At 32.5% G+C, this 22654-nt stretch overlaps 3 protein-coding genes across 12 annotated transcripts; 1 reads left to right on the forward strand and 2 right to left on the reverse strand.

The window, feature by feature from the left end:
- Nucleotides 1–1433: 1433 nt before the first annotated feature.
- LOC107920267 (uncharacterized) lies at nucleotides 1434–4747 on the forward strand. Its single transcript, XM_016849880.2, has 7 exons — nucleotides 1434–1834; nucleotides 2604–2777; nucleotides 2859–2951; nucleotides 3041–3109; nucleotides 3506–3712; nucleotides 4206–4331; nucleotides 4414–4747. Exons 1-7 carry the CDS (start codon nucleotides 1568–1570, stop codon nucleotides 4567–4569), a joined length of 1092 nt encoding a protein of 363 aa, XP_016705369.1. The 5' UTR covers nucleotides 1434–1567; the 3' UTR covers nucleotides 4570–4747.
- Nucleotides 4088–8305, reverse strand: LOC107920269 (transcription factor bHLH130). 3 transcript variants are annotated; one of them, XM_041099511.1, is made up of 7 exons: nucleotides 7992–8305; nucleotides 7225–7642; nucleotides 6109–6401; nucleotides 5872–6030; nucleotides 5712–5777; nucleotides 5560–5628; nucleotides 4088–4542 (listed from the first exon to the last, which is right to left on the reverse strand). In XM_041099511.1, exons 2-7 carry the CDS (start codon nucleotides 7619–7621, stop codon nucleotides 4531–4533), a joined length of 996 nt encoding a protein of 331 aa, XP_040955445.1. In that variant the 5' UTR covers nucleotides 7622–7642; nucleotides 7992–8305; the 3' UTR covers nucleotides 4088–4530. The 3 variants fall into 3 exon arrangements, with proteins under 3 accessions (XP_040955445.1, XP_016705370.2, XP_040955444.1); XM_016849881.2 differs by lacking the exon at nucleotides 4088–4542 and adding an exon at nucleotides 5219–5449; XM_041099510.1 differs by lacking the exon at nucleotides 4088–4542 and adding an exon at nucleotides 5219–5449 and having other exon boundaries at nucleotides 7225–7789; nucleotides 7992–8251.
- Nucleotides 8306–15678: 7373 nt separating this feature from the next.
- On the reverse strand, nucleotides 15679–19723 carry LOC107920003 (SURP and G-patch domain-containing protein 1-like protein). Of its 8 annotated transcripts, none has more exons than XM_041099514.1 (9): nucleotides 19572–19723; nucleotides 18596–19034; nucleotides 17965–18091; nucleotides 17748–17854; nucleotides 17352–17483; nucleotides 16773–16907; nucleotides 16491–16673; nucleotides 15987–16165; nucleotides 15679–15884 (listed from the first exon to the last, which is right to left on the reverse strand). In XM_041099514.1, exons 2-9 carry the CDS (start codon nucleotides 18984–18986, stop codon nucleotides 15858–15860), a joined length of 1281 nt encoding a protein of 426 aa, XP_040955448.1. In that variant the 5' UTR covers nucleotides 18987–19034; nucleotides 19572–19723; the 3' UTR covers nucleotides 15679–15857. The 8 variants fall into 8 exon arrangements, with proteins under 8 accessions (XP_040955448.1, XP_016704967.1, XP_040955447.1 ...); XM_016849478.2 differs by having other exon boundaries at nucleotides 16758–16907; XM_041099513.1 differs by having other exon boundaries at nucleotides 18596–19037.
- Nucleotides 19724–22654: the final 2931 nt, after the last annotated feature.

Below are 22654 nucleotides of genomic sequence, written 5' to 3' on the forward strand. Positions count from 1 at the left end.
TTTTTTTCGTCAAACCTCAAAGAATAAGCGAGTATTTTCCAAAACATAAGAAGATAAATGAATTTTTTTAATCAAACCTCAAGGGATTTGAATACTTTTTTTCCTAATCAATTTTACTATAATACATACAGAGAGAAGAGATCTACTCATACTGATGTAAAATTATAGTACTTTTATGCACGTGCATAATTTTTTGTACGAGTACTATTCAGACAAATTGACCATTGCATTTTATGTTATATTATGTGCATTACACCTATCGAATTTTGAGTAAATTAAAAATGTTTAATTTTTTTTATATAAAATACTTCCGATCATTATATATACTAGAAACTCTATCACATGCATATGCATGGAAAACCAAGTATTTAGAACACAAATGTGTATTTAAAAATAACATATAATAAATAACGAAATATATGGTTTGAAACTAACTACTGCTAATAATAACACATGAAATATGTACGATATTAAAATAAAAAAAAAGATTAAGTTGTAAGTAAAACGAAATTGAAACACATGAATACTATCTTATTAAGAATACTAAATAAATACAATTATTTATCGTAGTGTTGTCTCAAATTTATAATTAATTTATTTTGAATCAATTTTTTTATTATTTAATTTATAATTAAATTTATTTTTATAATATTTTTTGCCAAATATTTATTTTTATAATATAAAAATCAATATATTAAATTTAAATTTATAAAAAATAATTTAAAAATATTATATAAAAATTAATTTTCAAAGAAAAACAATGAACAAAATAACAAATATTCCCATTTTTTAAAAATTGAAAATATTCGCTTCGATTTTATTATGGTTGAATTTTATAAAAACACACACACAAAAAAAGAGAAAATGATAGTAACTGCAAATTGTATTCCTAAAATTAATCTAAGATATTATTGGCATAATAATAAATTTAGTCCTTAATACTTATATATTTTATTAATTTGACTTTTATTCTTTTTTAGTTAAATTTCACCTTTAATCTTTTAAAAAGAATCAAATTTAATCATGAATATTTTAAAGAGAGTCTAACGATCCATATAAATTTCATGCTAATTATTTTTAAAAATTTTAATGAACTTTTTATATTTTTTAAAATTTGAATAATATTAAAATTATTTATTGGCGTGACATATAAAATAAATAGTGTCGTGTTAGCATGAAGTATACGTAGACTATCATGTGAGTTGCCACGAAATATGATGAAAAACGTAATATTTTAGTTAGTGTCGCTGTTAAAAAAATGATTTGATTCTTTTTAAAAGGTTAATGACTAATTTTAGCTTAAAAAATAATAAGGTCCAAATTGATAAAAAAAAGAGAGAGCTAAATTTGTTATTATTCGTAATTGCATAATTGGAGAACCTTAGCTTGATATCCTATGCCCCGCTGCACCCTATAAAACTCCCCTCTCCCGCCATCACAAAACAGCCCACAATTTTACTTGCTTTACGTATTCCCTCTTTAAAAAGGAAAAATAAATAAATAAATAAATAAAAGAAAATCCAGATTTTAACATCACAGATTTTTGTCTAAAACGAAAAATCAACAGATGGAGTTGCCGGTGATAGATCTAGCGCCGTATTTGGCGATTGCCGATGCCGGAAATCGTGGAAGTGAGTCTACAAAGCGAGTGAGTGGACTCACCGAGTTGTGCCACGAGGTGAGTCGACTCCTCAAAGAAACCGGGGCTTTACTGGTTAAGGATCCACGCTGTACGGCTGAAGATAACGATAGGTTCATTGATATGATGGAGAAGTACTTCGAGAAGCCAGCTGAATTCAAGCGCTTGCAGGAGCGTCCCTTTTTACATTACCAGGTCTGTTTTTTTTTTTCATCTTCTATCCTCGAATTTATGCTTTGTTTTTTATTTTTCAGTGTCTTTTTGTTTGCGAAAAAGTATAATTGGCTAGAATTTGACTAGCAGCTCAGATATTTGTACAGAAAATAACTGTGCAGTGTATTTGATTTATTAGAAGTATAAGATTACAAAGGAAACAAATTCGATTGATATGTGGAAAAGAGAGGAAATTATTGAAAAAGTACAGTATGTTTATTGCATTGCCCAAATAAAGTTTTAGCATAATATTCAAGTTATGTTTAGGAGCTTGGATTTTTTAAAATTTGTTCAAATGTGTGATAAAACACATGTAGATGTAACTTTCTAAATTGGATTTGTTGAAAGCCTATTCAGTGGATAACTTGAAATAGCTATAGGTATTGTGACTTTGAAATTCTTGTTTTTATACTTTTCAAATATATAATCATTGAATCTTAACTACATTTATAGCAAATGAATCCAATTCCAACTCAAGTTACAAATATAGTTTCAAGCGATTAAAACTTCTTCTTTGTGCCTTATTGGGTGCTGTCATGTAAAATAGCTAAATTATACAAATTGGCTCAATTAGGTTCTTTTGCTTTGTTGAAAAGAAAGAAAAGGTGCTAAAATCTTCACCTAACTAAAGGGTTTGATTGTATTTCAGATGGGGAAAAATTCTTAGTTTTTACCTGACCATTCGTTTATATTGGAGTTAAACCTGCATAACAACTTGATTTAATCTTTTTTATGCAAATGGAGATTACAGGTTGGAGTAACGCCAGAGGGAGTGGAAGTGCCAAGAAGCTTGGTTGATAAAGAAATGCAAGAGAAGTTAAGGGCAATGCCCAAAGAACACCAACCATTAACTCCCAAGGGCCCTGATCCGAAGTGGCGATATATGTGGAGAGTGGGCCCTCGCCCTTCAAAGACCCGCTTTCAGGTATTTTCAGTCTCCTCTCGCAGAAATGTTAAGATATAAAGGTTTACTATTTTCATTATCTTCTCCTTTCTTCCCTTGCAGGAACTTAATTCAGAACCTGTCATACCTGAAGGTTTCCCTGAATGGAAAGAGACCATGGACTCATGGGGATACAAAATGATATCGGCAATAGAGGTGAGTTCATTGTTTGGTTTGCTTGCCTTTATATGATCCATCCTATGGAAAGGCTAAACTTAGTTTGTGATGTCTCTATTCTTGCGTAGGCTGTTGCTGAAATGGCAGCAATTGGATTTGGGTTGCCTAAAGATGCATTCACTTCCCTTATGAAACAGGTATGTAATTTTAACCAGTTTCATATTCAATCTTTTTAGTACTGCATTGATTTTGCCTTCAATTTACTGCGGTTCATTCTTGTGATATAGAGTATGTGGAATAATGTAGAGAAATGAAGATTGAATGGTCTATTTAAAGCTTTGTTGGCATGCGGGCTTGTCCATTACATCTCTTGTTTTTTTCTTTTTATATTAAGACCAATATACCCCTACCTTTTCATGGTGACATAAGCATATCAGTGCCACTCAAGTTCTATCTCTCAGTGCCAGGCTTTATATTCTTTATTTGCAATGGAGTCATTGTACATTGCTTGTTGTTTTCCATTTTGCATTAGGAAACTTATCATTTATCTATCATTGCACGTGACAAGAAATCCTTTATCCTTCCAAATCCAGGGGCCACATCTTCTAGCTCCAACAGGGAGTGACCTCAAACGTTATGGGCAGGAGGGCACTGTTTTTGCAGGCTACCACTATGACCTTAACTTTCTAACTATTCACGGCAGAAGCAGGTTCCCTGGTCTAAACATCTGGCTAAGGACTGGGGAAAAGATTGAGGTGAAAGTTCCAATAGGATGTCTTCTAATTCAGACTGGGAAGCAGGTAAGAGACATGAGCACTAATTTCCATTGCTTGATGATGATGGTGTTGCTTGTGAAGTGGCCAGCCAACCAAGTTGTTTGCTGTTCTTGGTAATTAATGTAATATAAATCCATGCACTGTTCCAATGAATCCCCAATTTTTGTCCTTATCTTGTACAAAAGAATATGTAATGCTTTGGCATTGGTTGATAGACACCACTGATTGCTGTAAATGGTCTAGTACCATAGAGGCATAGATTATAGCTAAAAATGTAATAGAAGTCTCAGATTGTTGGCAGTGGACTTGAACACCTTTTGTACATCTCAGCCATTGCACCAAGGATGAAAACCTACTGATTCTTATAGTTTTTATACCTCCTCAATTTAATCTTTTTTCTTCCTGCAATTTCTGAAAATTGTGGATGGCAATTTAGCTAACTTCTTCCTTGGTTTATTGAATAAGCTTGATGCATTACATACATATAAGCATTTCATTTCACTTCCATGTCTTGCAGATAGAATGGTTGACTGCTGGTGAGTGTACTGCTGGTATGCATGAAGTTGTTGTCACAAAGAGGACAATCAATGCTATAAAGTTAGCATCAGAGCAAAATCGTAGCCTATGGAGAGTATCCTCAACGGTAAGTAAACTGAACCACGTTGTAGTTATTGAGCCAGCATTTGAAAAAAAAATCCGATATATTTTCTGGTATTTTCATGCAGTTGTTTGCGCACATAGCTTCGGATGCTGTGTTAAAGCCTCTCGGACACTTTGCAGAATCACCCCTTGCTAGCAAATATCCATCCATATGTACGGGAGAGTTTGTTGAACAAGAGCTTTCAGTAATTAATCTGAAAGGAAATAAAGGGGAATCATGACAAACCGGTTCGTGTCTTGTAACAAATCATACATTATCCTTTGTTCAAGGGGGTTTAAATAATTTATTTGCAAGAAGGGTGATTGACATTATGGCATATCAAAATGTCAAATGGTACGATATTCTTTTATTCATTCTTGCAAATTCAATTTAAAATATAATACGCTCTTATGATTTTATCATTAGTGCATAAATTGGATTTCATCATTGCATTGTTTTTGTTTGTTTAAATATACATATGTTGAATATACCCAAGAAGCTATCCGACATCTGTTTAAGCAAGGTCTCAGGCTCAAGTCTTGTAGATAGAGAAAACAGTGTTGGGAGAACTTTGTCCTTTGTTTAGGGGTTTGATCCAGTTGGAGGGTCTCAAACCAATATATATGTATATACACATTACATACACAAAGAGCTTTAGCACCATCATATGAGGCTACTAATGTTTGTTGAATCGAGCAGTATGAAGCTCGATACTCCTTAAGTTAGGTCCCGGTTTCAAATCTTTGTAGATAGAGAATACAGTGTTAGGAGAATTTTGCCCTCCATTTAGGGGATTGATCCAATTTAACTCCAGATTTAGTCGGAGCTCAATGTGATTACCGGATACTGGTTCTTAGACCACTATATGCATACATACGAACAAAAAGGGCTTTAGCAACAGCTTATCTCTTGCATTCAAAATCACAAATCACAAAGCTTTCCTGCCCTATGATATTCTAATCTAAGACCCTATTATTCTTTCAATGCATTGCATTGCATTACAATTATAATTACAAATGGCTACATCTTCACTTTCCCCCATATTTGATACTTTATAATGCTATCTATTTTCTGTAATTTTTGCTTCAACAGCTGCATTTTGCTTTAGTGTCCCTCAATATCTGCGGTAATTAAAAAAACAAAAACAAAACAGCATTTATATGAGAAGAATTTCCCCTTCATCTTTATTCTTTAACCCTATCTATCTTTTTATTTACTTCATTGTACATACCTTGACCTGCTTCTGAAGATCTTTAATGTACTCCACTGCCATATCCAACATATCTGCCGTATTTGTTTGCTGCCAAACCCGACATGAAAGCACGAAATTGAGGGACTTATTCGAAATATGGAGAAAGAGAGATATAAGGTCTAATAAACTACCTTGTCGATGTTCGGGAAAAGACCTTGCAGTTTCCTCATTCGTTCACTGATCCGTGTTCTTCTCATCTAGAAAATTGCATATAAACGGAATCAAAAGACCGGCCAATGAATAAAGGGTATCGAGATATAAAACGAAGGAAACCGATATGTGTATATATACCCTCTCAGCGATGCTACGTGGGTGAGTAGCGCAACCTCGTTTCGCTCGAATCTTGCAAGGGACCGAGCTTTGAAACTGCCAAACATCCACTTCCTCATAGGTTGTAGGTAAACTCAACTGGTGTGTTAAAGCAGTAGAACAGTCTCTGCAATCCTGGTTCTGATGAACAAAGCACACATTCATTACCGAAAACCCGAGAAAAATCAATCAACGAATCGACATCGCTAAGTTATGTACCCGAGTTTGCAATCGGCTTAAACCACTCAACAAGTCGCTGTCTCTCTCTCGGGCTCTTTTCAACCCACTAAGTGAAGCATTATTCCTTGAATCAGACATCAAGTTGGGGATGAAGTTCATCCCATTTCTACCATTACCATTGCTTGCTAAGCCTTCATTCTCAACTTGAGCTATTTGAGGATTTGGCCCAGAGGAGAAGCTGATATGGTTATACAATCTACCCGTAGATGTTGGTTCACCATTGATACCATTGCAAGCCCTTAAAGTAGTCATTTTTCTGGTTGCATTAAAACCTAAGAATTTACATGATAAAAACCATTCCCTTTTCAGACAATATGAAAATATGAGCCAAGAACATGAAAAAAAGGGGATGGATTGAAATAACCGTTTTCAGAATTTGTACCAAAGGATAACTGTAAATGGAAACACATTTTTGGTGCATTTATTGGAATTTTAAAAAGGGTTAACTGCATCTTTTGAATTCATTCTCAAACTTTAAAATATTTTAATTAAGTCCTTAAAGTATTCTAATCGGGAATCATTAGTTTAAGTGTTAAACACCCCTCAAATATGAGGTGAAGTAGAGGTGGACCGTTATGGTGGCTTAACGCCAAAATTTTGAGAAACTTTTAAAAACCTTTAATTAATTTCTCTCAAATTTTTGCAAATTCTCATTAAATCTCACAAATTTTAATTAGGCCTTAATTTTTTTTAATAAAATTCTCATTCAACTCTTAAATATGAACCTCAAAACATAATCCCAAAATCTGTAGTTGGGGTGAAGCATTTAAAACACATGGCTCAAATGGTATTTGTACATATTCCATGGATAGTTTAGATTCAACTTGTTCAAAAAATAAGTAATATCGATAAAATTTAATACGCCCAATTTTTTAACATATTAAATTTAAGTTATCCATGTGTTAGATACACATGTGCTTATAATTTATTTATTTTAAAAATGTTCTTCGTAATTCAACAATTAATTTAAAATCAGTAAATTTCTCCTTTTAAAAACTCGCCTATGGCAGCTAATACGATTACTTATACCAATCGAACTAATATTTTTATGTTTAAGTTCACCAAGAAAGGGGAAGAAAAGAGAGAAAATAGTACCATTATCAAGGCCATGGCTAGAGAAAAACTGAGATGGAGAACTGGTTTGCCTAACAAGATTTGAACCATTCCCATTTCTTTGCATTGAATTCTCCAATCCCAAATTTGTACCAACACCAAATGAACTCTCAACATTCTCCAATGGCAAGCTTTGAATTTGATACATCATCTCCTCCTGTTGCTTCACTGATTTCTCTTCATATTCTGAAACATTCCCTGATGAACCATTACCACACAACATGAACAATGTTTCCATTTCGGAACTCGAAGATGACCGAAAATCGCTACCGTACTCGTCGTACCCGACACGGTTCTCGGCCGGCATCGACCGATACCGCATTAGACCACAACTCTGCTGCTGGTTTTGTTGCAGATAGTAATAATCAGCGGTCTCCATTCTTTTTTTCTTGTTGAAACCCTAAAACCATACATACATCAATGATAATTCAATCAAAACCCCAAATTTTTTAATGCTAGATTTCATGCATATATCTGAATTGTCGGAATAAAATTCAAATTGTGAAACTTTTCTTGATCTTCACAAGGACTAAATGGTCTTTTACAGCTGCCAAAATAGAAAGCAAAACAAATTTACAAAACACCATTAAAAACAATACATCTTCCCGGATTTCCACCATTGGAAAAAACCTCAAAAAAACCCTTCTCTCTAGAGACGAAAACAATACCCAAGTTACTAAAACAAATGGAACAGTGTTTTACAATAATCTTCCATTAAAAAAAGTTGAAAGAAGAGAGAGAGGTTTCACCTTTTGTTTGTTCTTTTCTCAGCTTTGATACCATTAAGGAACTGTCTGTTTGTTGAGCAAAGCTCCCATGAAAAGATATGGAGATACTTATAGTAGACATGGTATGGATGATGATGTATTCATTAAATGGGGGTAGGGTTGACTAAACTAACCCTGATTTGCAGATTTCATGGTTTTTGTTTTCCACAGTCTGCTGTTTGTGTGAACAGACTTACTTCCCAGGTTTTGTGGAAACAGTATTAATAGCCTTCTAATTTTTAATTTTAATTTTTTAAATTTTTTTAGGGTTTTTTTTCTCTCTAAATAAAGGAAAAGTTTGAAAACAACCTTATCTAGACATCAAAGCATGTGATACCCTTTGCTTTTTGGCCTTTTTTGGCTTATGGGTGAAGCCGAAGTCTAAGCGCGTAGACTGCGAAGTCTAAAAAGGTTGCTTTAGGGGGTAAGACTTTTTTCCAATGTTTTCAGAATCGGAATCGGATTACTTCTGATCGGATCAATTAAATCGATAAATTAATTTGAGATAAGATAAAAATTCAGATGATTCGTGAATTAATATATATTAAATGAGTCGGTGATTAAATTGATTGAATCGAATTTTATAATTTATTTATTTATTTTTAAAAATTAAATAAATTGATTAAATTAATCCAACTAAGATCCAATAATCTAATTGGCTTGATTGTCTCCAAACATATTAACAAGCGAATAAGTGCCCCTTTGGGTCAATGGAAGTAGCACCCAATGTCAAATTCTCTAACTCAACCTGCCTAAAGTCTCGAATTCAAAATCTTTTATTTAAGAGTTTTATTTAATTTTATTTTAAATTTAATTCAAGCTCGATAAAATTACGAAAGATTAAAACTCTCGAACTAAAAATTTGAATAGATTAATTTAAAATTTCTTTTGGGTGCACTTTTTTAAAAAAAAATCATAATTTAATTCGGCTCGATTTAAGTTTTTTATGCAAATAATATAAAAAAATAAATAACTACGAAACTGGGATAGGTAAAAAGTTATTTACAAAAAATAGGTAAACTCAATGGTTTCCGCCGATGTCGCCTGACACACTGCATCAGGCAACACCAATATGTATTTTTGAAAAAATATTCAAAGAAATATAGGTATACTGGGTTACAAAAAAATATTTTTTAATGGTGTCGTTGGTGTGGTAGGCGGCACTGACAAGATTTTTAAATATTTTATCTTAGTAAAAAAAACTGAGAAATCTGAAGAAGAAGAAAAACTATAAAACAAAAAAAACAAAAGACCCTTAACTGTCTGATCATATTCGTGGTAAGCCGTTGGACCGATATACTCATATTTCTTCGTAATTTTTTCCATTAAAAAATATTTTCGTAAATAAAAAAAATTACGAAATACGTAGGGGACTTATGAATACATACTCCCACTCTAATAGCATAGCTTAGCTTACAAAATTCAACAAATTTAGAAAACAATATTCATGGCTCTATCCTACACCAAGTAATCAGTTGACTTTTCTACTAATGTCAACCCTCTTTTTTCAACTCTTAATTATTCAAAATAAAGTAAGACATACTATGTACCCTTCATCCATATTTATACTTTTATACTACATTCATTACATGCACCCAAAAATAATTTGGATTAAGGGCGTAAAAAGCACTCAAATTTTAAAAACGTAATGAATTAAAAATAATTACGATTAAAGAGGTAAAAAACTCTCAAACTTAAAAAAAAAACAGAAGCTTAATTGTTTTTGTTTTAAAAAGTTTGAAGATTTTTTACACTTTTAAACGAAATAATTATTTAAAATTTATTTAAAAAATAATGATTTTTTAAAATAAATTAAAATTATTGATATAGATATAAAACAATAATATTGTTTTTTATATTTGTTCATTTTTATTTTTATTTTTATTGAATTAATTGGTAATCCTAAATTAGGGATTTAAATATGATATAGATATAATAAAATAATTTGGATTTTAGTCTAAGAAAATAATATATTTAAAAGTACAAGTCTGCGCCGACATAAAAAAAGGAAGAAAAAAAAACCACTTTCTTTATGAGAGTTTCCCTTGTTTTATTACAAGCGGTATTCATGTCCTAATCATATAATTATATAATAAAGTTTTCATTTAAGTCCTTTATCTATTCGGAAATTTTTATTTTAATCATTAGATTATTAAGCTTTCTTAAAAGAAGAAGAAGAAGAAAATGTCTAGCTAGCAAGCTCCAAGCTACAATTTAACGATTAGTATGATAAATTAGTATTCATCAACGAGTAGAATAATACATCTTAGATCCAAATTGATCTGATAGTCAATGTCGAAGATCGAAAAATAAAGTTATTTGAATTTTGGTTTGTAGACTTGTGACGTTTAAAATTGTTTCATAGAAAAAGCTAAACTCTAGAAAAAGAAAGGGAATAAGAGTTTTCGATTGGTGTAGGTGGTTCGAACAAAGGCTATACAACAACGTGTTTTTAACAGTCCAGTGATTTAAATGAAAACTTTCGAATAATTTAGTGACATTGGACGTAACTCACCTATAAATTTATGAATAATTATTTGATATATCGATGATGAGTTTTTAAATTTCACAAGCAGAAGGTATCATTCGTTTGTTTTTCATTATAAATTTTTATAATATCTGTTCTTTTTGATACAATGCCTAGAACTACTCATAGCCCCTCCCCAACCCTTAAATAGGAGAATAATGCGCTTCAGCATACTTGAATTTACATTCTCTTACGCTGATAATAATGTTAATACCAATCGAGCTAAAACCTAATTGGCGACTCATAATTTATGAAAGACAAATTATTCAACAATTGCCCAACAAGCAATTAAAGCATGTGTTAAACATTAATAGTTTGTCAAAGATTAGGTCAGGCTGCCTAAATCTTAATTCAACTCTAAAAAAATATTGAAACTAAGCATATATTTGGGGACCAATTCTTAACAATTTATATGATCCACACACAATTGATAATATCAATACCTTCATATATATATATATATATATAATCATAAACAAAGGTTAAAAGCTACAAGCAAGATTATGGAGAATATTTCATCCTTTTAAAACCTAATTTTTTTATCCAGGGTGAAATCAGAAATTTTGTTTAAGGGGATCGAGATAAGATTATAAAATTCTGGTATTAAAAATGTTTACATTTTTAAAAGGGTTAAACTTATAATTATCCATTTAATCAAAGGTAAAAAAAGAGACTAAATTACATCTTTTAATTTTAGAAAGAGGTTATATAAAGCAATTTTTCCATTCCACCCCGTTTGGCTACGCCATTATCCTTATTAATAAAGTTAATTGAACCAATGAACCCAAATTATCGTTTAGATTTTGAATTGGTTTTTAAATTTTAAAATATTTCAATTAAGTCCTCAAAGCTAATTTAAGTTTCTAACACGTGCATAAAATTGTAAACATATATGTGCCTATTGCATAAACAATTTTCATTTGACATACGAAAAAAATCGACCTTTTAAATTTACGGCACTATATATATATTTAACATGTAAGACGTTAACATCCAAGATAATAACAACTTAATTGGAACGATGTCGATTCTTTAAGGACTTAATTAAAATATTTTAAAATTTAAGAATCAATTTAAAAACTAAATAATAGTTAACCGTAATGAATTCCAACACCAATGAAGGAAAACAGCTCATCTTTTGTAGATGTTTTCCAGCAACACCAGCAGGCCTATATATGTATATGTATATGTATATGTATATGTATAAGTATATATGCCTATAAAGAATCAAACAAAACGTACTTTATGTTTTTTTTTTATCCTAAAAACATGCGATGGCAATGCTTATCCGAATTTGCCTTTTTGATGGATGTAAAGAACATTTTAGACAAAAAAAAAATTAAAGTTAAATATTCTAAAGCTGTATCAACATCATATATATATACATATATATATCATCTTGTATTTTATGGCATGACAGTAGAAAGCCACATTTTTGGTAATAAAATAAGCAAAATCAATGAGGCCTTGGTAAAATTTTGTTATTACTCCTTATATTATGTACAAGTTGTGGATTTGGTTCATGTATTCTAATTTGATCAATTTTAGTTCACGTACATTTTGGATTTTGAAATTTCAAACATAACTCAAATGATGGCCATTAATTTGTGCTATTTTCAAAATCTTATGCGCCAACATAACATCACATGTGTAATGTCATGTCGACTTTTAATTAATTGATATAACGGTTATCATTTGAATCGAGACTGTAATTTCAAAATGCGAAATGTATAGGAAGTAAAAAATGATCATATTGGAGAACAATGACTAAATTCACATCCTACGTGCAGTACGAGACAAATAACATAATCTGGTTTAACATATTTAACTGCTAAAAACGTTTGGGCTATTACTGAAATTCCAAAATTCGAAAAATATAGGAATGACTAAATTCACAACCTGCATGTAGTACGAGACTAATAAAAGAATCCGACTCAACGGATTTAACCACTACCTCCTGAACCAAGGCTAAAATCTCAACATTCAAAAAGTATATAAGGACTAATAGCAACATTCGACCCAAAAAAAGTTTGAATATAATAACAAATAAAGGGTCAAAATAAAATTTTGTTCAAGAGTAAGATTAAATTAATGAAAGGTTTTACCACAAATATGAACCCAAAGGACGATATTTTGAAGCCCACTTTGGATGACTTGACTTTTATTTCTAGTAAAGTTCACATTGAAGGACAGCTTCAAAGTGGAAATTTAATAATAAATTAAACAATACTTAATTACATATTAACGTTTATGGAAATGTGGTTCATTAACTTAATCTTTGATTATTATTATCAGTGGTAGATCTAGAAATACGATTTTGAGGTTTGTGATAAAGTCAGAAAAAAAATCTGGAGGGTTGGAATTAAATTATATATTTTTATGATAGTAAAAATATAATTTCGTTATTTTAATAGCCTATATTTTTATAATTTTTAGAGAATTAAATCGATTTCTTTTATCATTCAAAGAGGGTTAAAATATAATTTTATTATTATTAGTTTAAAATTTTATAATTATAAAGTATGTAAATAGAAGAAAATTCATTTTAGGTCTCTCCTACGCCTCTAGATCCGGCATTGATTATTATAATAATAATGTATTATTATTTTTAATATAGTTTTATGAATTCAAGTGGCCACCATAGGTGGATGGATGGATCAAGTCATAATTATGGAGATGAATGAATGAGATTCTTTTATGTCACCATCATTCTTGAAGAAAAGGTGAAATTCTATAAAAAGTCCCCATGTTATATGTTTTTTTTATGGGTTTAGTCCTTTTATTATATTTTGATCACTTCTAATTTAATAAAAAGTTGAATTTAATGTATGTACTTTAATTTGGTTCTTTCAAACTCGGGAGAAATCTCAAAACTACACGTGAATTTTAATTTGATATGCAATTTGATACATGAACTTTGATTTGGTATAATTTTATAATAATTGATCCAAAATTGCAAAAAAATTAAAGTTCATGTATAGCATTGCACATTGAACCAAAGTTTATGGGTAGTTTTCGATTTTTAAAATTTCCGTCCTAATCAAACTATACATGTTAGATCCATTAATTTAAGTTGCTATTTTCAAAATCTAATTGTTGTCGTTTATGGGTGCAAATTTACTGGTGGTTGTCGTTTGAGTCAAGACTAAAATTTCAATATCTGAAAAGTATAGAGACTAGAAAAAGATCTAATTGGGGAGCACAATCTAAATCTAAAACTTTACTCATACTTAGGACTAATAGCAAAATTTAACTGTTAGCATTTAAGTTAGAACTGAAATTTCAATTTTCGAAAAAAACATAAACTAAAATTGACCAAATAAAGTACAGGGATTAATACATAGTACAAAAAATTGATGGCAAAATTTAACCCAAAAAATGAACCAGGAGAAATTACTTGATGGAATTGACCCAAAAAAAATTTGGCCTCAAGATTAAAAATACAAATCTCCCTAAATAGGAGTAAAAATTATGGAGGACCAAATTGTAAAAAGAATGATAGTAGAGAGAAGTAAAGGGGAAATGTGGTTGCATGTGAATGCCGTGAATAGACCCAACAAGAGAAGAGATTCAGGAGTGGAATTTATCCTTCCTTCTATGGCCTTTCCCTTTGCATCTAAATTTTTATTATGTCATCTGCATCTGATGTTGGTGAATATGGTACCAAAGCATATATCTTACCAACGCAATGATGTAGATTCCAATGTTCTTTTTTTTTTAAGTAAATTCGTAAATACGAATATTGAATAAATATCAGAAGAGTTTTATCTCGATTAATTCGATTCAGAATATAATTATCGGATATTAAAAAAAGAAAAAAAAAGGCATGTCTCCTAAGTTGAATTTCGGCTTCAAGGATGGGTAAGCAATAAATCTCAAGCGAAGTTTTTTCTTATTCTTTTTAGTCTTAGGTTGGGTTAGGATGGGTGGTGCGTTTACCTGCGGTTAGTGTAAAAACAGCAGTGGCGGTAAAATTAGATACTGTAGCGATACTGTAGCGTGAGACGCACCGCACCTAATCGCCCATCCAAACCCACCTTTAAACGGGAATATGACGTAAGAAATGTTCCCTTACGCTTTTGATTTCTCCATCAAATAGGTTTTTTTTTTTTTTGGTTCTCTTTTTATTACTTCAAATCAATTTCGAGATTGGATTACATTTTATTTATATTAAAAACATTTTTCTTTTGAAAAGTATATTTTCATTACCAACATCTATTTTAAAGATTCTTGGTTGCCCAATATATTTCGTCCTGCAAGCGAGGAATCCTTTGAAATCGAGCTCGAGAGCAAAGACGGTGACAACAGGAAGATGGATTCGATTAAGATCCGATGGAACTGTTAAAATTAACACAGGTTATGATGCAGCAAGTGGTGTATTGAGAGATCACAGTGGTAAATGGATATTCGGGTTCAATCGCTGATTGGTAAATGTTATGTTTTTGAAGCTGAACTGTAGAACATGCTCAACGGTGTGATGCTGACACAAGGTATAATACATAATACAATTGTGATATCAATATGAACGTTATCGAAGCTATCAAGAGTCCTTGCTGAAGGGATCGAATGATTGATTGAATATGTTCCTAACGACGAGAACAGAGAAGCCGACAGTATCACCAAGCTGGCCTTTGACAGAGAAGAGGGTCTTCAGCTATATAAAAGAAAAAAATTATTGGTTGCCCCTCCTCAGTAATCCTTGAAAATAATAATTGCACAAGAATTTAAATGTTAACTCATACAAGATAAAAACAAAAATAAAAAATACCAAATAATGATAAAATATTAAATTTACTGAAATATAAATTTCCAAATCATAAAAAATTTAATTATAATTAACATTGGAAAAGGTATGAGAAATGTGAAAGGATAATCAATGAGATCAAATTGGAAACGATTACTTTTAAAAGAAAATGGGGATTATTGTTGGAGTTTAACGGTAATAAATTGGACACGTTGGTTTTGAATTTAAATTATTTTTGGACCAACACTGGCCTTTCACAAACAGAACAAAGCAGAAGCTATCTTACAAGTTTCTTGATACAAAACTACCTTCCCTCCAGTTGGTTCAAAATAGTCGGTTAACACTTAACAGTCTTGGGTTTTTTAAGAAGGGAAAAAAGCTGTGTTTAGCCACCTGAATAAACGAAACGAAATGAATCCCATAGAAAAGAAAGGAACCTCAGTCATAAACACAAATATATACATAAATATAAAGTGTATGTATATGATATGCAATAAGCATCCTTCAACTCTTTAGAGTTATTCCTCCAACCAGCCACCCACCCTACACATAGTAGATTTCTTCCACAACTGTGTTCTCAATAGTATGCTTTTCGAGGATTGTTCTGCACAAAAATACCAAACATATCATCAGAGATCAACTTCCAAGGCCAAAATGTTATCTACCCCTTATCAATATATATAATATGAAGGAACAGATTGAATACCAGGGGATTGGGTCTGTATCGATAGCCAAGCATCATTCGCTTCTTGTATTGCTCGTATATATCATCATCTGGCGTCACTTCTCCAGGATTATGAGCACCGACCCCCAAATTGTTCATCTTCACATCACCAGCCATGATTGGATCTGCAATGCCTTTCCTGGAACTCCCTAAACCATCACCTGCAACCCAATGCAAGCCAAGGTATTAAACTTCTCCCTTCTATAAACGGTGCTCATAATATGTAATTAATAGTTTGATAATACTATCGCAAAGGCAAAATAAACAATAAAAAATTACTGGCACCCGCGTCATTGATTGATTGCAAGATACAGAAAAAGATTAATTGCCACATGCATTTAAATCCCTTGTCCTAGATGGTTTATCTTATCTCAGTTTTTATGATTCATTTTAGACAGAACTTAGAGTTGAGTTTCAACCTGTTAGTCAACACAAACCAGGCTAGAGACGAGCAAGTATACAAGTTAGAGAGAGAAGATAAAGCACCTTCTTTCCAACCCATTTTCGATAAGAGTTTATGCCCAACATTATCAGATTGAATCTTTGTCTTCTGGGCAGTCTCCTTTGCAGCTTTTTGTGCAGCAGCATCATTGCAGGCAGCCATAAACTTTTCAAGCTCTTCCTGTGGGATATAATCGCCCATATGATGACCTTTCTTCACTGGACCAGCTAGCCAAAAGAATATGGGTAATGGGTTTTAGCAATAAGAAAAAAGAAAACACATCATGTCCACGTGAACACAGAAATACACACATTTCAAACATTCACCTTGAAGGGAAGGAGGTGGTGGCATCTCGTCTTTGGACTGCTTAGGTGTTCTCATCTTTTCTTCCTGGGCAGCCTTCTTCATGTAAAACTCCATCATTGCTATAGGATCTGCACCTGAAGGTGCACTGGATGAACCTGTGTCATAGAAAAGCAAGTATATAACATCAGGCAAACAAAATTGTCCATTAGTAATACCTGCTGATATCACAATACAACTGCAAATTGATAACGTATGAATTTACAATCTACAAGGACGATTTAACAGAAGGAAAAAAAAATTTTATATCATTAATTGACAATCTTAAGTGTAGATCAGAAAGAAATAATGCAGTTACTATTAAAACAAAGTAGCAGGCAGTTGCTTTTTCAGATTATTATAATTAAAAAAACAGAACATGATCGACAACCTTTAAACAGACGGAATGACCGAGGAGACATTTGCATAATTTGCTAGACAAAAGAAAGAAATATAATTTTAATTCAAAGAGCTTGATAACCCTAGACATGCAAACCAAGGAAAGCCAGACTCATATTCACACCATAGAAATAACTAACAACAAATATCTCATGCATCATCACCTGCTCTTCCCGCTGAAGTCCCTGAAGATCTAGGCTCCTCATTCTCATACAAAGCAGAGGCAGGAATTTGATAACTTGATTGCTGCGGAGCTGCCCTACTAGAGCTGCTTGTGGACTTAGAAGCTGAAATGCCTGTACCACATAGAAAAGCATTGGTCATGTCATTACAGAAGGATGGGACATATCACCTTTACATATGCAACAATCATAAATTTCTTGAGGTTTTTGGAGCTAATTCCTAGACTAGTTGTGCATGAACAGTAACTCCAATATATATTCTATGGTGCAGAACAGAATGAAGTAACAAGAAAGAAATAATAGCAACAGAAAATTAGAGCATACAAATCCAAAAAGATCCTATCCAATACCGTGGTCAAGGAGAGAAAAGATACTAACCGCTTTGAGGAGTTTGTTCTTCCTTATTCTCTAAAAGAGCTTTTTCCTCTTCGGCAAGGCGGTATGCATAGTATTTGTAATCAGAACAACTCTCATCGAAAAGGAATCTGGACACAGTAAAATATCAAATACACAGAACACAGAAAACAAAAAGGAGCCAAAAAAATCAATGCACTCGTGGAACTGAACTAAAAAGGCTAATGCCAAGTAAACATACTTGAAAGGTGTGTCGCCAGGGTTTTTTTGACGAGTAATATGTTCAAACTGCCTTCCATTTTTGGCAACAAAACTAGCAAGTTTGTCGGCAACTTTCTTCACAGTGAGATCGCTTGGGGAAGTTGGTGCTGCATATCACTTATAAAACTGATTAATACCAAGAGCATGAAGAAGAGAATGCAAATTACTCTTGTAGCAGGCGTGCCACATATTCCAAATCTTTCATTGAACATCTCTTTCCACCAATGTTGATTGGTAATTAAGATATAAGCTGCATTCATGAGACAAGAAATATTCAAGAATGTTTTGCCCTCTTCATCCACCACTTTAAGATCAGAGAAGATGGCCAGATGACTTCATAAATCACAGCAGTTTATGAAGGGGACTATTTTAACCTAGACAACTATAAAAAATTTCTTTATGATAAGAGAAAGGAGGAATTTTTGTCTAGACCTCTATTTAAGTCGGTGAGAACTTAACCGCAGGCACAATAAACTAGTAATTCAAACATTCATAAATCATAAACTCATTCTAGTTGGAAATGTATCTGACATGCAACCTAAGCATGTAAATTCCTTGAGGACCACTAGTCACCAACAGCAACACAACATTATTAAAAAAGCAGTAATTACCAACATCCACTTGTTTCAAAGCTTGTTCAGAGGAATCTGATCGACCCAATTTTTGCTTTTTAACTGGTTTGTCATCTAGCCTCCCTGCATCTTGGTCCTCTTCATCCTCATCTGCATCCAACTTAACAGGAGGTGCCACAAGCTTTGATTTCTGTTTCAAGCTGAAAGCAAGTTTGCCCCCTGAAGGAAGTTGGGTGGTCTTGCGTACATCATTGGGCTTAAAAGCAATGGAAGGCTTGGGAGCTGACGACCCTTTTACAACTTTGGGGGGTTTAGATTCCTCCAAAGCCGCAGCCTTGTCTTTGTCATCCTTCTGTTGTTGAAGCTGTTTAAACCTCTCCATGAAGGAACCATCATTAACAAAAAGGCTAGATGGCACTCCTTTCTCCATTGGCAAAAAGAGCCAACAACACTTAAAAACGCTATTGACAGGAAGTTGCTGCTGGACAAGTAAAGCTTCCAAGATATTTAGATGTTGCAGAGGGTCTTAAGGTATGACCATTATAACAACACATAGTATTTACTATAACACAAAGAAAGCACCAAAATAAGCTCGACAATTAAAAAGCATGACAAAACGATAAAATCACACTTGCAAAAGCAGAATTCATGTCTTCTTTTCAATAACCCACACAAAACAAACACCAGATCAAAATACGTATGTTCCTATATTCCCAATACCCGATGACAACCATCAGCTGATCAATTGGATTCTCCTAAAACTTTATTTAGGGTTCTTTGACCTAATTGATAAAATCAATCATTTCTTTTATAACAATCAACCAATAACACAATAGATTCAGATCTATGAAGAACGGGTAGCACCAGATCCGTCGAACGCAAATCGAACGGCTACCGCCGATTCCGTATAAAAACAATTAAAATAGTTTTCAAAAATTCCAGATAAAAAAGGAAAGGAAAGGGATGATGCCGGCGGCCGAATCGGAGAAAAAGCAAGGAGAGACCGGAGACTGACCTGAAGACGGAGAAGATACTGTCGGTTTCTAGGTTCGATCTGAGCCTTCCAATCGGAAAATAATGGAGGGTTTTTTTCCCTTTTTCTTTTTTCTCCTTTTTACAATTTTTGTTTATTTATATATTTATATTCGATGAAAGAGAATGAGGTGAAGGTCGAGTCGGTCAGGTTAAGAGAAAAAAAAATTATTTATTTATTTAGGGTAAATTATTTAGTAGTCACTCAACTATGATATTATTCTTTTTCAGTCACTGAATTAAAAAAAAGTTACAAAATGGTCACTCAGTTATTCAATTTTATCTTTTTTAGTAACCCAAATATCTTGGATTTTGGGAGTTTTCATTTTTATGTTAATCAGGTGGTGACCAAAAAGGAAAATTTTAAATAGTTAGATGGTCATTTTGTAACTTTTCACAGTTGATTGACCAAAAATTTACTAATAGTTAAGTAATTGTTTTGTAATTCTTCATAGATAGGTGACCAGAAAATAAAAAAGACCATAGTTGAATGACCTCTATTGAAAATTATCCTTTTTTTTGTTTGTTTTTCTTTAACACATCATATCACCACAAAAATTAATATACAAATAAGAATTATTATTTGCCGTCTCAGAAGGGGTAAATAAGAGGTATATGCCTTTTCTTTTTTTTTTCTTTTTTATTTTATTTTGAGTTTTAGGTTTTTTTTTTAATTTAAGGAAATAAGTTGTTTTTTTAGAGAGTGTGTGTGAAAGTATACCAGTGGATGCGCTTTTCACCTATGGTAATTTTTTTTTGAAAGTTGACAACGATAAAATTTTTAAAGGGTCCCAACGATAATTTATTTCCTATAAATATCATGTCACTTTTCATTATTTTCACTCAAATCCAACTCTTTCAGTTCTTTCTAAACTGTCAACTCTTTCAATTCTCTCAAGTTTTGTTCTAAATTTTATGATACATTTGTTTTAAAATATTATAGTTTTATTTAATTATTTTGTATATTATTCGTTTCGATTAAATTTTCATGAATAACTTCTCTAATTTGTTTCGACGTTAAGCACATTTCCGCTGCTCAAGCGATAATGGTAGATAGAATTTTAAATTTCGTTATTTCCAATTAAGTTAAATTTAAAGTATTTTATTTTTTAAAATTATTTAAATTAATTTTTTTGTCGATATAAATAGGCGAATGATCATGTTTTTGAGAGGTCCATTCCTAACCTGTCAATGAGCCCAAATATCAAAATTCGTGGTTACTTGCAAAACACGGGATTCTTGCATGCATCTCGTATGCTCAGGGGCTACAAACTCAACCTTACATTCATCAGCGCGATGATGGAAAGCTGGAGGCCTGAGACACATATTTCCCATCTTCTATGTGAAGAGTGTACAATCACACTTGAGAACGTAGCTTTACAATTTGGTTTACCGGTGGATGGGCCAATCATCACGGGATCAGCAGTCGTTCTCGATAAAGAGGAAATTTGCGATGCATTTTTTGATAAGGTGCCGGATAAGATTTACGGTGGTCAAATATATATGAAGTGGTTGGAAACCAATTTCAAATATCTTCCTAAGGACGCGCTTGACGTCATCCAAGAACAATACCTTCGAGCATTAGTCCTGAGGTTAATCAGGGGCATTCTAGTGCCCAATAAATCTTGAAAATTAATACACATAAGGTGGCTACTACACTTAATCAACTTAAAAGAAAGCAGATGAATAAGTTGGGGATCAGTTGTGCTGGCCACATTTTACCGGGAGTTGTGTCAGGCGACGGAACTGGATGAAATGTCAATCGGTGGTTGCTTGGTCCTGCTGCAGTCATGGGCCTAGTGGCGACTACCATTTCTACGTCCTCGAGTGAATCACTCGTATATGTTTCCATTGGTGACAAGGTAAAAATCAGTTCTTAATAAATATGTAGTGTGTATAGTAAATGTTGTTTATTTGTTGTAATGTTTGAATTAATATATCGCTTGTACAAGTGGAACTATAGGTCGAGTTACGAGGGTCTGCCTAAGGAACTCGAAGATATCTGACTGTTGTTAGATCAACGCTTAGAAGCCGATGTTAGTTACTTATTTTTTTCAAACCCATAATAATTACATAATGATTTGTAAAATAAAATTTCGTACATAACAAAATTTACAATTATGCACTTTGGTTTGAATGGATGTCATACGCCGACCCGTGTATCATAGAATGTGTTCCGCTTTGAATTTTTAGCCAATCGGAGTATGTGGGACGCAAAGATGCCGTTGATAATGTAACACCCCTTACCCGAGACCGTTTCCGGAGTCAAGCACGAGGCATTACTTAGCTTATCTTACCAATTCGGAGCATAAAAACTAGGTTTGAAAATTTATTTCATTATTCGCAGCAAATCTGTCTAATCGCGCAGCAGTTACTAAATTAATTATAACTTGAGCTACAGAACTCGAAATTTAATCCCGTAAATTTTCCCTGAAACTAGACTCATATATCTACTCACCATAAAATTTTTAGAATTTTTGGTTCAGCAAATTAGTACAGTTTATTAGTTAAAGTCTCCCCTGTATCACCACCAGACTGCCCTGACCTCTAGTCACTAAAAATAAGTTTTCTCACTATAGAATTTTCATATGAAGTTCTTACTTGTTTCTATAGAAAATAGACTCATTAAGGAATCTAAGCATGTAAATTTCAACTCATAACCATTTTTGTACAATTTGTAATTATTTTCTAAACTCAGAACAGGGGACTCCAAAAACAGTTCTGACCCTATCTTACTAAAATTCACATATCTTAAAATATAAATTTCTTTTTTTCTACACCGTTATTTTTCCATGAAAATAGACTCAACAAGCTTTAATTCCATATATCATTCACCCTCTAATTCATTTTATACTATCTTGGGTGATTTTTCAAATTCACGTCACTGTGCTGCCTGAATTCTGTTTCTTTGCAAAATTTTATCCTTTCATGATTTCCATGCATAATTTATCACCTAATCTTTCATAACAACAAACACCTTCATCCTTAATCATTTTAATAACCATACATCATCAAATACTTACACATCACTCATTAGCAAAATCATCACTACAAACATACAAAATA

Source organism: Gossypium hirsutum, chromosome D08 (genome assembly GCF_007990345.1).
Source record: "Gossypium hirsutum isolate 1008001.06 chromosome D08, Gossypium_hirsutum_v2.1, whole genome shotgun sequence".
Lineage (NCBI taxonomy): Eukaryota > Viridiplantae > Streptophyta > Magnoliopsida > Malvales > Malvaceae > Gossypium > Gossypium hirsutum.